Below are 15,890 nucleotides of genomic sequence, written 5' to 3' on the forward strand. Positions count from 1 at the left end.
CTGTGGAGTTTTACCCCTGTAATGTTCTTGTATCGGTTCAAACCCTGAGAGCATGCCAACAGAAACCACGAGGCGGTGTGGAGCAACATGCTGTTTTAATGAGCACCTGGGTGCAGGCGGGCTAGGGCCTAAAGGGGCATCAGCCCCAAGTGAGGATGGGACAGGGGTTTTATAGTCCTCTGTAAACAGTAAGTGTCCCAGTCTGATGTGACTGCTATGTAGTACCCAGACGGTCTCTTTCTTGATCTTCAGGGGTATGTGTCTTCCAGCCAGGGTAGGTGTCTTCCAGTTGGCTCTCTTCCTGCTTCTGCTATCTTTCTGATGCACGCTGTTGACGCAAATGGCCTTGCATCTTGGAACTGGGCCTGAGAGGAGGAGTTACTCATCCCTTCAAGCTTTCAGGCCCCAGGGAGAATCTTCCTGTTTATTTGGTTATAGAATAAAGGGAAAAGGGGTGACTTTCTCAGTAACTACCTCAGGCATGACACAGGGATTGGAGTGGGCACCTTGGAAAAAAAAAAACTTAATTTTTGGGGTATTCTTGAGAGACAGGTTGGTATACACCATGTCGCTGTAGCAGGAGCACCATCTGTATTGTCTGGAAACATGTCTGTGTCTGCAAGTCAGTTATGTTGAGAGGACCAGGAGGTGTCGACAGGGAGAGGCATGGCCTCATTTGCTGCTTCACAAATGAAAGACCATGTCTGGATTAAGGAGGGGTGGTAATTCCTGAGTGGCTCAGAGTCTGGTAAGGGTGGAGGCCCCAAGACAAAAGTTTGGCCATACATGATTTCAAAAGGACTATAAAAAGAGTATGCTTTTGGTGTTGTGCAAAGTCTTATGAGGGCGAAAGGGAGATTTTTTTTGTCCACGACTGTTGGGTTTCTACAGCCAGCTTGGTGAGTTGGGCTTTAAAGACAGAGTTAATTTTTATAACTTCGCCTGAAGATTGAGGCCTGTAGGGTGTGTGGAGAGCTTACTTTATTCTTAAGGATGTAGAGATGCCTCGGGTAATTTGGCTGATGAAGGCAGGACTGTTATCAGACTGGATGGATGTTGGGAGTCCAAAACGGGGAATTGCATGTATGCATGATGAGTTTGTGCGATGATAGTTGCACCTTCTGAAGTTGTTGGGAATTCTTCTACCTACCCAGAGAAAGTACAGACAAGGACTAGAAGACTTGTCTTATGACAGGAATATTGTTTGCAGTTAGGAAACCCCGTTCTTTCCAGATGGATGAGTGTGAGTGCACTACGTGGAACGCATAATGAGAATTTGAATAAATTGATCTGTTTTCCGGATGCTAGAGTGAGAGCTGGAGTGAGGGCATTGAATTCAGCTTTTTGGGAGGTGGTGCCTAGGAGGAGCGGATTGGCTTCAATAGTGTTGGGGGGTGACACTATAGCATAGCCCCCATGTCAGTGTCCTTGATGTAGGAAGGAGCTGCCATCTACAAACCAAGTAAAGGAGGCATCTGGAAGGGATTGGTCTGTTAGGTTTGGAAAAGATATAAGAAAGGTTTGAACAGTATTCACACAGAAGAGTGTAGAGTCTTGGGCAGTTGTAGCTTCAGGTAAGAGCATGGATGCGTTTAGATGGGAGGTGGTTAGCATGGTGATGTGGGGAGTTTCTATGAATAGAGCATACAGCTGGAGGAGCCGTGGGGCAGAGAAAAGACAGTACACTGCGGTAAGCTAACATGTCTTTGATGTTATGAGTTGAATAAACTGTTAGGTTGGCATGAAGAGATAGTATTATGCTTTTAAGAGTGAGGAGAGCAGCTGTCACCAATGCTCAGGGGCAGGCAGGCCATCCTAGAACTGTGGTCTCAAGCTCTTTAGGGAGGTAGGCAAAAACCTGGCTGGGTGGGTCCCTTAGACTGGGTTAGAACACCTAGTGCAACTCCACGCCATTCATCGGTAAAAAGGGAGAAAGGTTTGGTGAAGTCTGGGAGAGTGAGGATGGGGGCTGAGATGAGAGACTTTTGGAGTAGATGGAAAGGTTGGGTAATAGGCTGTGCAGGTTTTAAAGGCTCATAGAGAGGGACTTTAACAGCTTGGTATAATTTTTTTGGCAAGTAAAGTGAAGGAGGAAACCCAGAGCCTAAAATATCCCGCTAATCCTGGAAAAGAGAGAATTTCTTACCTAGTTTGTGGAGGTGGGAGGGACTGAAGGAGGGAATATGTGGTCTGTTGTGAGCCCTTGGGTTCAGGGGGTAAGACCTAGGCCTAGATAGGTGACTGGGGGATGCATATTTGGGCTTTCTTAGGGGCGACCTGATACCCCTGTTCTGCCAAGAAGTTTAAAAGAGAGATAGTATGTATGGGTGTTGCAGTCTCTTTGAGAGGAGCTACACAGGAGCAGATTATTAACATATTAAAGAAGAGAGGATGATTTTAGGGATAAAGTACAGAAGTTACTAGCAAGGGCCTGTCCAAAAAGGTGGGGGCTGTCTCTAAAACCTTGAGGTAGTACGCACCAGGTGAGCTGACCTGAAAGGTGGGTGTCGGGGTTTTCCCAGGTAAAGGCAAAGAGGTTTTGGGAATCAGGGTGTAAAGGAATTGTGAAAAAGCATCATTTAGGTTTAGAACAGAAAAATGGGTGGTATTCGAGGGAAGTGAGGAAAGTAAAGTATATGGGTTAGAAACTACTGGACACACTGGGAGTACAGCTTGGTTAATGAGCCTGAGGTCCTGGACTAAGTGATAAGTTCCATCTGGCTTTTTAACAGGTAGAACTGATGAGTTAAAAGGAGAGTTTGTTGGGTAGAGTAGGTGACTGGTGAGGAAGAGAGAAATGATAGGCTTTAGGCCTATGAGAGCTGCTTGGGGGATGAGATACTGCTTCTGTGATAGGAACAGGGTGGGCTCTTTAAGAGTGATGTGGATGGGGTTGTGGTGCTCTGTGACCGAGGATGTGGAAGTATCCCAAACAGTGGGGTTAACTACAGACGGGGGATAAGGAAAATTTGTGTGTTTTAGGGTGGGAGGTCAGAAGAGTAGAAGAAAGTTAGAAGCCTGTTAAAAGCCTTGGAGGGGTCTGGGTTGATGTGTTGGGTACTACGGGGAATGTGGAAGTGGAGAGTAGTGTGGAGTTTTGAAAGAATATCTCTGCCTAGGAGCGGAGCTGTGCATGAAGGCAGGACTAAGAAAGAGTGACTGAAGGAAAAGGTGTTCAGGGAGCAGAAAAGTGGAGGGGGGTCTTGGGGTTTGGAGACTTGTCCATTGATTCCCACAACAGAGACTTGGGAGGACTGGGTGGGTCCTGAAAATTTAGGTAAAGCAGAGTAGGTTGCCCCAATATTAATTTAAAAAAAAATACTGGCCTATCTGCCAACATCAAGGTTATCCTTGGCTCAGACGAAGCAATGGTAGTTGCTGGGGCATCTGTTCCAGGGCACTGTCAGTCTTCAGCGGCAAGGCTGATGAGATCCTAGTAGGAGGTTTTGGCCAGCTGGGGCAGGGATGGGGGCGGTCCTTGCTGGGGCACCTCACAGTCTGACTTCCAGTGGGGTCCTCGGCAGAGAGGGCACAGCCTGGTGGGCTTACCTGGGTTTGGGCATTGCCTGGACCAGTGGCCTTCATTGCCACAATTGAAACAGGCGCCAGGGGGAGGTGGATTGCTAGGAGGCATGTGTGTGGAGCTGCAGCCCTTGGGCCTGCAGGGCCCCTGATGGTGGAGGCAAGCATTTGAAACTCTGTCTTTTTTTTTTTTTCTTCTACTTTCCTCATTACAACTGTTAAAGACTTTGAAGGCTAAATTAAAAAGGTGTCATTGTGGGGTTTCAGGGCCATTGTCAAGCTTCTGAATCTTGCCCCAGATATCAGGGGTAGATTGGATGAGGAACCAAAGGTTTAAAATAGTGATTCCTTCTGGGTTGGCTGGGTCTAGGTTGGTAATTTTCTCATGGCTTCAGTTAAACAAGAGAGAAAAAAGGCTGGGTTTCTGTCAGGACCTTGGGTGATTTCTGAAAGGTTTTTATAGTTTACCACTTTATGGGCACCCTTTCTGAGTCCTGCAAGGAGATACACAATAATGTGGTCTTGATGGCAGTGTCCAGAGGCCCTGTCTTGATAATCCTGGTGGGGCTCCTGGTTGGGGACTGCCTCTGTGCCAGTAGGCTGGGCAGGAGCTTGATGATGAATTGTATTAGCATGCTCCTGAACCAGGGTCCAAATATGGTCCCTGTCTTCTGGGGTGAGGGTGGAAGAGAGGATAAGTAGAGGGTGAGGGTGGAAGACAGGATAAGTAGAGGTCATACCAGGTTAGATCATAAGACTGGGTAAGGTACTGAAACTCCCTAATATACGAGGTAGGGTCTTCTGGAAATGAACCGAGTCTTGTTAGTTTGAGAGATCAGTGAAGGAGAAGGGAACGTGAACTCTAACAATGCCTTCAGTTCCTGCTACTTCCTGAAGGGGGCATTCTAGCACCAGCGCTGAAGTATGGGTGCAGCGTGGGCCAAAGATGGTGCCCAAGCTGGTATGGACAGGAGAGAAGAAAGAAGCCAGAAGGGGTTCCTGCTGAGGGTTTGAAGGGGGAAGGCGGGTTGAGTTGACAGGCAGTGGAGGATACATAGGGGTGTAAGGTGGCTTGATGGGTTTACAGGCTTCAGGAGAGGGCAGTGAGGAAGGAGAATGAGTACAGGCAATGCTAGAGTTTTCCTGAGGAGAGGACGGTGTAGAAAAAGAAGTGGATACTTTTGGAGGTGATGCTGGCTGGGAAGATGGTGGCTGGGAAGATGGTGACTGAGAAGACAATGAGAAAGCTTGGGGAGTTAAAGAAGATGGTTGAGACGTGGGGGTAGGGGCTGGGAGGGGTGGACAGCAGTCTGCTGGATCCAACAAGGAAAAAGAGGCAGGGTCAGGAGGAGAAAGGTTATGAGGGTGGTGAGAATGAAGGATTTGAACAGGTAAGCAAGAATTGCAGAGGTCAGTTTGTGATCTGAGTGCAAAAAGGCCTGGACACAAGGAATTTCTCCCCATTTTTCCAGTCATCGGCAATAATTGCTTTAGCCAGTTAAAATTGTAAAGTCGAGTGTTTCATTTGCTGGCCATTTGGACCCGTTATCTAATTCATACTGCGGCCAGGTTTTATTGTATAAAAAAGACAAGGCGCTTAGGGTGGGTATCTTGCCTGAGGCCTAAGGTTTGCAGATTTTTTATGAGGCAGTCTGGAGGGCTGTTTTTTGGAATGGAGGATGGGGAGTTTTCCATATCAAAGGGTAGGCTCTGGAGAACAGGGAAAAAGAAGACTGTCCTGGACAGCTGGAGGAAGACAATAAAAGGAGCTATTATCACCTCTGCCTTTTTGGTTCCTGGAATGGGATCAAATGGCTTAGAGGCGTCCCCCTAAGACCAGATGATCAGGGAGTGCCTGACACATACTGGAGCCTTCTTGGATCAATGTTGGATTTTGGGACAGGAGAAACCAAGAGAGGTCAAGCAGATTTTCCCCTGTTAACTGGGCTCCCAGGGAAACCTAACAGTAGGCGAGATCAGTGACCAATGTGCATGTGAAGGAAGAGAAAGACCTTCTCATATTATTTTATATTGTTTTTCACTCAGTACCTGTTTTAAGAAAAAACAAGGAAGTAAAACCAAAGACAGGCAGCCCAAACGCCAGGCCTGAAACTATGCCTGGGCCTGCCTGGCCTAAACTTAGTAGTTAAAAATCAACTCATAACTTAGAAACCAATGTTATTCGTAGATTCCAGACATGTATAGAAGAACATTGTGAAACTCCCTGCCCTGTTCTGTTTCTCTCTGACCACCAGTGCATGCAGCCCCTGTCACATACCCACTGCTTGCTCAAATCAGTCACGACCCTTTCATGTGAAATCTTTAGTGTAGTGAGCCCTTAAAAAAGGACAGAAATTGTGCACTCGGGGAGCTCAGATTTTAAGGCAGTAGCTTGCCGATGCTCCCAGCTGAATAAAGCCCTTCCTTCTACAACTCGATGTCTGAGAGGTTTTGTCTGTGGCTCGTCCTGCTACATTTCTTGGCTCCCTGACCCAGAAGCAATGTGACTGATGGAAGGCTGAGGCAGCCCCTTAGGTGGCTTAAGCCTGCCCTGTGGAGCATCCCTGTGGGGGACTCCGGCCAGCCTGAGTGACGAGATCCAAAGAGCGCTCCTGGGTAGGAAATTGCCCCAGTGGAACACCTCACCAGATCAACACGTAGCAGGCCCCCGTGGAGGATTAACACAGTGGCTGAACACCAGGAAGGAACTGGCACTTGGAGTCCGGACATCTGGAACTTGGTAAGACTAGTCTTTTGAACTTGCCCCACTCCACCTGAGTAGAAGCATGGCCTGGTCACCCATGGTGTACCTGTGTTGGCACTTTTGTTCTGGTTTTGACTTGGCTAGACTTGGTAGGACTAGTCTTTTGAACTTCCCCCACTCCACCTGAATGGAAGTGTAGCATAGCCTGATCACCCACGGTGTGCCTGTATTGGCACCTTTGTTCTGGTTTTGACTTGGCTTGACTTGGTAGGACTAGTTTTTTTAACTTGCCCCACTCCATCTGAGTGGAAGTGTGGCCTGATCACCCCACGGTGTGCTTGTATTAGCACTTTTGATCTGGTTTTGACTTGACTTGAATTGCTGGATACTTTGGTTTTGGTTTTTGACCTGGCTTGGATTTCTGGATACTCTGATTTTGGTTTTGATTTTGGTTTGGTGTAAACTGAAATGTTTGTGTGTGCCCTTTTACCCGTTCTTTGTTTTGTGGTGTGTGTGTGCTGTGAGCATGGTGTTTTGTCTCAAAAAAACACAGGTCAGGCACAAAGTAAGCCCACTGCACTGGGAACTATGTTAATGAATTTCAAGAAAGGATTTAATAGAGACTATGGAGTCACTATGATTCCAGGAAAACTTAGAACTTTGTGTGAAATAGACTGGCCAGCATTAGAGGTAGGTTAGCCATCAGAAGGAAGCCTAGATAGGTCTTTAGTTTCTAAGGTATGGCACAAGGTAACCTGTAAGCCAAGGCACCCAGACTGGGTTCTGTACATAGACAGTTACAGCTGGTTTTAGACCCCTTCCCCCGCTCCGCCCCCCACAGTAGTTAAGAGAACAGCAGCATAAGCAGCTGGCAGAGGCAAGGAAAGACCAACAGAGAGAAAAAAAAAAGGCCATCTATACCAATTCTAAGTAAATTTAGACTAAACAAGGTCTTATTAATAGCAAAGGATAATTGAAATTTCAAACTTACAAGGTTTTCAACAAAAGCGAAGTTTGCTAAAAGTTGACAGTGTAACACATATTATGGTAACTTCTAATCTTGTGGCTTTAGACAGTCTAGTCCAAAGACATAAAGAAAGTTCACTTTTTAAAAAAAGGAATGGTTATCTTCAAAATAAAAGGGGGAGGAGGAGGTAAAATTTATGTAAAAAGAGTGTTATATGGTAAATTCTTGTCCTGAAATAAATTAACTGGTTGTTTAAAGAGAAGAAAAAAATGTTTGTAATAAGTCAGAAAGTTGAGACATGTTGAAAAATTGTTGGCGAAAGTCATGAAAAAAAGTTATAAAGTATTTTATGCAAAAAATGTTGCATAATTTAAAAGTAATAAGGCCTCCTGAGTGCTATTGAAGAAACAGTTTATGTGCAGGTGTATAAAAAAGTAAAATATAACTTTTATGAAAAGATTATAAGGAGGCATAAGAATGTGGATTTTTACCTACATTAAAAAGTCAAAAAAGAATTATTGTTTGAAAAGTTCAAGCAAGTTTTAAAATGTTAATTTAAAGAAAATTCTGTGTGTAAACTTATTAGCTAAAGTTAAAAAAGTATCATCCAGTTTTTCTGTGAACTAGACATGAAAGTAAAAACGCAACAGGTTTTTTTCTTAAAGCATCAACCTGCTCTTTAACAAAAATTGTAAAAGGTTAAACAGAGTCCATAAAATCTTACCTTACGGTCAACTATGAAAAATTGGATAAATATGTCTACAAGGTTTTATTAAAATTAAGTTTAATATTAATAACACACTAATATAAAAGTAAAATTTAGCTTATCTGGTATAAAAATCATACAAGAAACATTATTAAATATAAAATGATGTTTAGCTTTCTTTGGTGTAAAAACTTATAAAAATTGGTGCTAATGGAAATATTCATTTTACTAGAGGATCATAAAAGTTAAAGACTTAAAACAAACTTTTGCAATTAAGACAGTATATCAAGCTACAAATGCCTGGTTGAAATGGATCAAATATTCCATCTACACGTTAAACAAAAGCAATTGTTATGCTTGTGCACATGGCAGGCCAGAGGCCCTAATCATCCCCTTTCCACTACAGTGGTCCTCCAGTTCACCAGGTGTGGGCTGGATGGTAGCTCTTTTCCAGGATTCTACAGCCTGGAGTAATAAGTCATGCCAAGCTCTCTCTGCTATATCCTGAAGTCCCTGCCAGTCAGCCCCCGAGGGCCATCCAGCTTCTGTCTCTCAACATTAAGTTCACTTCCTGTCTCTCACAGCAGGGAGGAAACTTAGCATTCCTTGGAGACCTAAAAGGACGCAGTGAGCTTAAGAATTTTCAAGAGCTTATCAATCAGTCAGCCTTTGTTCATCCCCGAGCAGATGTGTGGTGGTATTGTGGTGGACCTTTACTAGGCACTCTGCCAAATAACTAGAGTGACACTTGTGCTTTAGTCCATTTGGCTATCCCTTTCACCCTGGCATTTCATCAACCAGAGGAAGGAAAAAATAATAATAACACATCGTAAAGTGAGAGGAGCCCCTTATAAGTCTTTCAACTCTCACATCTATTTAGATGCAATCGAAGCCCTGCAAGGAATACCAGGTCAATTTAAAGCTTGAAATCAAATAGTTACAAGATTTAAGTCAATATTTTAGTAGATAACAGTCAATAAAAATGTAGATTAGATAAACTACATCTATTACAACCAACAGCAAAGAGCTTTTCATGAGTTAAAAAAAAAAAAAACTCATGTCGGCCCCAGCACTAAGTCTACCTGACCTGACAAAACTCTTCACACTCTATGTGTCAGAAAGAGAAAAAAATGGCAGTTGGAGTTTTAACCCAGACTGGAGGTCCCTGGCCAAGGCCAATGGCCTGTCTCTCAAAACAACTAGACGGGGTTTCCAAAGGCTGGCCCCCATGTCCAAGGGCCCTGGCAGCAACAGCCCTGTTAACACAGGAAGCAAATAAGCTAACTCTTAGGAAAAACCTAAACATAAAATCTCCCCATGCTGTGGTAATTTTAATAAATACCAAAGGACATCATTAGCTAATAAATGATAGACTAACTAGATACCAAAGCTTGCTCTGTGAAAATCCCCACATAACCACTGAAGTTTGCAGCACCCTAAGCTCACTACCTTACTCCTATTATCAGAGAGCCCAGTTAAACATAACTGTTTAGAGGTGCTGGACTCAGTTTATTCTAGTAGGCCCAACCTCCGAGACCACCCTTAAACATCAGTAGACTGGGAGCTGTACGTGGATGGGAGCAGCTTCACCAACCCCTGCAAAATGACTCTGAAGAAGACAACAAACACTGCTCCAGTCACACCCAGAAGCTGACTGGTCCACGCACGGCTGAAGCATGAGGAGACTCATCGCAGGACTCATTTTCCTCAGAATTTGGACTTGTACAGGAAGGACTTCAACTGACCTTCCTCAGACTAAGAACTGTTTCCAGTATATACATCAAGTCACTGAGGTGGAACAAAAGATTGCTGCAGTCCTATTACTTTATAGTTATTATAAAAGAGCTAATTACTTTATGGTTATTATAAAAGAGCTAATTGCCTTCAATGATCACGCCCTCATAATCATCTTTCTTATCAGCTTCCTCGTTCTATATGCCCTCTTTCTAACACTCACAACAAAACTGACTAACACTAATATCACGGACGCCCGAGGACTCTAAGAAAATTAAATAGCAACAAAAACAAGAACAAATTGTTTGTATAATGCTATTCTATCCAAGGTATGTAGCCCAGGAAATAACCAACCTGATGTGTGTTATGAACCATTTTAAGCCTCCCATGATCACAGTTTTTAAAATAAAATTAAGGACTGGTCCTTTTCTACGTGACACAAGTAAGGTAATAGCTAGAACCGAAAAAAAGAGAGCTCCTCAAAATGTAACCTTAAAATTTGACACTTGTGCTGCTATTAATAGTAAGCAGCATGAAACAGGATGCGATTCTCTAAATTAAAAAAGAAAGTTACACAGTAAAAAAATAAGTATATCTGTCAAAAATCATATTTATATGAGATGTGTCAATACTGGTCTTGTGTCATTCAGACTACTTAAAAGGAAAATAAAAAAGATCGTGTTTGACTCCAAAAAGGAAAAGTCAGCCCCTCCTGCATGAATAGGAGCTACAACCTTTTAGAATTGATAATCACAAACCCCTCAGACCCAAAGTAAAATAAAAGAAAAATATGTATCATTAGACTTGGATAAAAAGGGACTAGATCCTAGTGTAAGCATCCTAATAAAAGGAGAGGTTCAAAAACGCTCTCCAGAACCAGTGTTTCAGACTTTCTATGATGAACTAAATGTGCCAGTACCTGAGATTCCAGGAAAAACTAAAAATTTCTTTTTGCAATTAGCCTAACACGTAGCCCAGTCTCTGCAAGTCACCTCATATTATGTTTGTGGAGGAACCATAACAGTAGATCAATGGCCATAGGAAGCCCAAGAATTAGTTCCTACAGACCCATTTCCTGATGAATTCCCAGCCCAAAAGAATCACCCTGATCATCTCTAGGTTCTAAAAGTCTCAATTATTAGACAGTATTGCATAGCTAAAGAAGGAAAAGGATTCACTCATCCTGTAAGGCAGCTTAGCTGTCTTAGACAAAAGCTCTATAATAGTACCACAAAAACAGTCACATGGTGGAGTTCCAATTACACAGAAAGAAATCCATTCAGTAAATTTCCAAAGTTGCAGACTGTTTGGGCCCACCCAGAATTCCACCGGGACTGGACGGCCCCCACCGGATTATACTGGATATATGTGGACACAAAGCTTATGCTAAGCTGCCTGATCAGTAGACAGGTAGCTGTGTAATTCGCACCATTAAGCCTTCTTTCTTCTTACTGCCCATAAAAAGGTGAACTTCTAGGCTTCCCAGTCTATGCTTCCTGGGAAAAAAAAAAATGAAGCATAGCCATAGGAAAAGATGATAAATAGCCCCCTTAAAAAAATCATACAATACTATGGACCCGCCACTTAGGCACAAGATGGCTCATGAGGATATTGGACCCCCATCTACATGCTCAACCGAATCATATGGTTACAAGCTGTTTTAGAAATTTTTACTAATAAAACCGGTCAAGCCTTGACTGTTCTTGCCCGGCAAGAGACTCAGATGAGAAATGCGATCTATCAAAATAGACTAGCTCTTGACTACTTGCTAGCAGCTGAAGGAGGAGTTTGTGAAAAATTTAACCTTACTAATTACTGTCTACACATAGATAATCAGGCAAGTTATTAAAGACATAGTTAAAAATATGACAAAACTGGCACATGTACCTGTGCAAGTGTAGCATGGATTCAACCCTGAAGCCATGTTTAGAAAGTGGTTCCCAGCACTAGAAAAATTTAAAACTCTTATAATAGGAGTTACAATAATTATAAAAACCTGCTTACTGCTCCCTTGTTTGCTACCTGTACTTCTTCAAATGATAAAAAGCTTCATCTCTACCTTAGTTCAACAAAATGCTTCAGCACAACTGTACTATATGAATCACTATCAGTCTATTCCACAAAAAGACATAAGTAACAAAAATGAGTGAGAACTCCCACTAATAAAAAGTGAGAGTCTCAAAAGGGGGGAATGAAGGAAGAGAAAGACCCTCTCAGATTATTTTATATTGTTTTATGCTCAGTACCTGTTTTAAGAAAAAACAACAAAGAAGTAAAACCAAAGACAGGCAGCCTGGCTCCAGGCCTGAAACCAGGCCTGGGCCTGCCTGACCTAAACCCAGTAGTTAAAAATCAACTCATAACTTAGAAACCGATGTTATTCATAGATTCCAGACATTGTACAGAAGAACAATGTAAAACCCCCTGCCCTGTCCTGTTTCTCTCTGACCAGCAGTGCATGCAGCCCCTGTCACATACCCGCTGCTTGCTTAAATCAATCACTACCATTTCATGTGAAATCTTTATTGTGAGCCCTTAAAAAGGACAAAAATTGTGCACTTGAGGAGCTTGGATTTTAAGGCAGTAGCTTGCTGATGCTCCCAGCTGAATAAAGCCGTTCCTTCTACAACTTGGTGTCTGAGAAGTTTTGTCTGTGGCTCATCCTGCTACACATGCATAGAGAGGCAACTGGAGGCTGAGGAGTTTCCTTTGTCTGGTTGCTGTGGCTTGCTCTCTGGGGTGGAGGGGTAGGTCCACAATGGACACAGACCTGAGCCCCCCCCAGGTTTTGGCACCAGATATAAGGTTCTTGAATTGGTTTGATCCCTGAGAGCATGCCAACAGACAACACGAGGCAGTGTGGAGCAGCGTGTTGTTTTAATGAGTGCCTGGGTGCAGGTGGGCTGAGGCCTAAAATGGCATCAGCCCCAAGTGAGGATGGGACAGCGGTTTTATAGTTCTCTGTAAAGAGTAAGTGTCCCAATCTAACATGACTGCTATGTAGTATCTGGATGGCCTCTTGATCTTCAAGCGTTCATGTCTCCAGCCAGGGTAGGTGTCTTCTGGCTGGCTCTCTTCCTGCTTCTGCTATCTTGCTGACACATGCTGCTGATGCAAGTAGCCTTGCATCTTGGGACTGGGCCTGAGAAGGGAGGAGTTACTCATCCCTTCAAGCTTTCAGGCCCCAGAAGAATCTTTGAACCCCCTGCTCCGCTGGCCACCCTCCTAAAGGATCACTGTGGTGCCAGGCAGGAATGAGCCGCTTGGGTATCCAGAGAGCTCCCAGTGCCTTTCTGCTACTTTCTCTACCCCTGTATTTTGCTTGGCTTGGTTCTCTAACTTGACTCAGCTCCACGTAAAGTCAGGAACTTCTCCCGCAAACAGACCTTCAGCTTCTCCAGTGGAGATGTGAATTTGGGACAGGGGGATCACCCTTTCCCATTTCCATTGTTGGGGCACTCACAGTGTTTGGGATGTCTCCCAGGTCCTGCAGGAGCAGTACGCTTCCTGCAGAGGGTGTGTGGGTCCTCTCAGAATTGCTGGTCTGTTCTTGCAGTTGATCTGCAGCTAAAATTCACAGTGCAAGCCTCTGCATGCTGCTCTGTCTGGAGCTGCAATCTAGTCCTGCATCCCATCTGCCATGATCACTGGAAAACCCTCATTTATTTTTTAAAAGGTACAGAAAATGCTAATCTATAGAGATAGAAATTAGATTAGTGGTTGCCTAGAGTAGGATGGATGCAAAATTTCAGAGTGGGGGGTTAGAGGCTATTGTATAGAATCTTTTGGAGATAATACTGATTATTGTAGTGGATGTAAAATTCTGTGAATATACTAGGAAACATTGAACTGTACATACTAGTTGGTGAATCATATGGTAGATGAATTATATGTCAACAAAGTTTTAGAAGACATTCCTTGCACCATTATATTAAAAAATGCTGTTTGAGTTGTATAATTACTTCTTCTCTCTATGTCAAGGGCATCGAACAGGCAGGAGCCTCTCACCTGCCACTGTTCTTAACAGTATTATAAAATAATTACATAAGACAAGTTACTTACATATTCTAGGTCATAAAAATTATTGCTTGACTAGAGTAATTGTAAACATAAAAGAACACCAAACACACTAAAATAAATATGAGGTCATCAATCTTTTGTTGGTCTCCTTGGCATGCACCTATTCAGACTGTTAGTATTATGTATTTACTTTGAATTTTAGCAGTTATATTTTAACTTGATTGATTTTTCCTCAGATATAAGTATGAGAAATGACAGAAAGAAACAACAACTGGAAAAGAAGCATTGCATAAGACCAGGATGTCTCTGAAATGGACGTCAGTCTTTCTGCTGATGCAGCTCAGTTGTTACTTTAGCTCTGGGAGTTGTGGAAAGGTGCTGGTGTGGCCCACAGAATACAGCCATTGGATAAATATGAAGACAATCCTGGAAGAGCTTGTTCAGAGGGGTCATGAGGTGATTGTGTTGACATCTTCGGCTTCTATTCTTGTCAATGCCAGTAAATCATCTGCTATTAAATTAGAAGTTTATCCTACATCTTTAACTAAAAATGATTGGGAAGATTTTTTTATGAAAATCCTCAATAGATGGATATATAGTATTTCAAAAAATACATTTTGGTCATATTTTTCACAACTCCAAGAATTGTGTTGGGAATATTCTGACTATAATATAAAGCTCTGTGAAGATGCAGTTTTGAACAAGAAACTTATGAGAAAACTACAAGAGTCAAAATTTGATGTCCTTCTGGCAGACGCCGTTAATCCCTGTGGTGAGCTGCTGGCTGAGCTACTTAACATACCCTTTCTGTACAGTCTCCGCTTCTCTGTTGGCTACACAGTTGAGAAGAATGGTGGAGGATTTCTGTTCCCTCCTTCCTATGTACCTGTTGTTATGTCAGAATTAAGTGATCAAATGATTTTCATGGAGAGGATAAAAAATATGATATATATGCTTTATTTTGACTTTTGGTTTCAAGCATATGATCTGAAGAAGTGGGACCAGTTTTATAGTGAAGTTCTAGGTAAGTCGTGTGTCCAATTGGTGTTTATTAAGTTCTAATTTTCCTGTGCCTTTGAAGGTGGGCTTATATAAATATAATGTCAGAAGATAGTGTTTTTATGGGAAATTATGAATTGCAAATGTAAGATGATCTATGAGTCTCAAAAATATAGAATGTTGACCTTATAGAATCAGTTAGAACCCTGGTGCCATCACTCCTACAGGACACCGAGAGAGTCATAAACCTTCAATGTAAAACACTTATGATTTCTTTAAACCATCACATATCATTTTGCTATACATTTTTTTCATCTTTAAAAAAGTCAATAGATACTTCAAGAAACATCTTCATGAAGGCAGACATACAAATTTTATATTTACACATATTTCTAAAAATATTATCAATGCAGGATTGAGGAACTTGTTTCTCTTTGAGTACCTCAGTTTCCTCATTTAGAAATTAAATTTTGTTTTTCATATAAGAAGGATTCCTTCACAGTTGAGAAATATAGTGGCTCTACTCCAGAAACAGAAGCCTAAAACTTGAGATTTCTAATGTTTATACATTCCTTCAATAACAACTTCACAATTATTTCCTTCAAAAATTGAAGTCTTGTTGAAAGTGAACATCTAAGTTTTAATCTATATTTTATTAAACTGCATCTCTCCATCAAAGAAAATAGGGGCCAAAATAAGGGAGAGCACATATCTCTATGTCAATAAATTCTGAAAATCTTTTAATTCTCATTTGTAAATATATTTATTTTAAAAATCTAATTATATTAAGATCTTAAGATGAAAAAAAAAAATCTTAAGATGAACCAAGACAGTAGTAGGTATAAAGATTTCAGTGTTACTCTCAAAAAACTCATGGTTTACTTGGAGAACCAAGGATCAAGGGACTAGCTTAATAAATTGTAGAAACTAGAGTACTTCCTGGAAAGCTGTTTTCATGGGTAAGGTGAGATGAATTAATTGTGGAACTGAAAGAGTTGTTTAAATGTATATTTGTTACTATTGCAGCTTCAGAGAGAAGACAAATGTGTATTTAAGTTCATAGTGGCCACATTAGTCCATTCTCACACTGCTATAAAGAAATACCTGAGACTGGGTAATTTATAAAGAAAAGAAGTTTAATAGACTCATGATTCCACATGGCTGGGATGCCTCAAGAAACTTAAAATCATGGTGAAAGGCTAAGGGGAAGCAAGCTTGGATCTTCTCACTTAGCGGCA

The 15,890-nt window shown here is 42.1% G+C and overlaps 1 protein-coding gene and 1 pseudogene across 1 annotated transcript in view; one reads left to right on the top strand and one right to left on the bottom strand.

The window, feature by feature from the left end:
- The window catches only part of LOC101138063 (UDP-glucuronosyltransferase 2A3-like), a 476,474-nt pseudogene that overhangs the window by 224,179 nt on the left and 236,405 nt on the right, over window positions 1-15,890 (bottom strand).
- The window catches only part of UGT2B17 (UDP glucuronosyltransferase family 2 member B17), a 39,932-nt gene continuing 29,765 nt past the window's right edge, over window positions 5,724-15,890 (top strand). Inside the window, exons 1-2 of the mRNA XM_031010038.3 lie at window positions 5,724-6,262; window positions 13,890-14,677. Coding sequence (XP_030865898.1) covers window positions 13,954-14,677 — 724 coding nt within the window. The 5' untranslated portion in view covers window positions 5,724-6,262; window positions 13,890-13,953. The remainder of the gene's footprint in view (window positions 6,263-13,889; window positions 14,678-15,890) is intronic.

Source organism: Gorilla gorilla, chromosome 3, assembly GCF_029281585.2.
Source record: "Gorilla gorilla gorilla isolate KB3781 chromosome 3, NHGRI_mGorGor1-v2.1_pri, whole genome shotgun sequence".
NCBI lineage: Eukaryota > Metazoa > Chordata > Mammalia > Primates > Hominidae > Gorilla > Gorilla gorilla.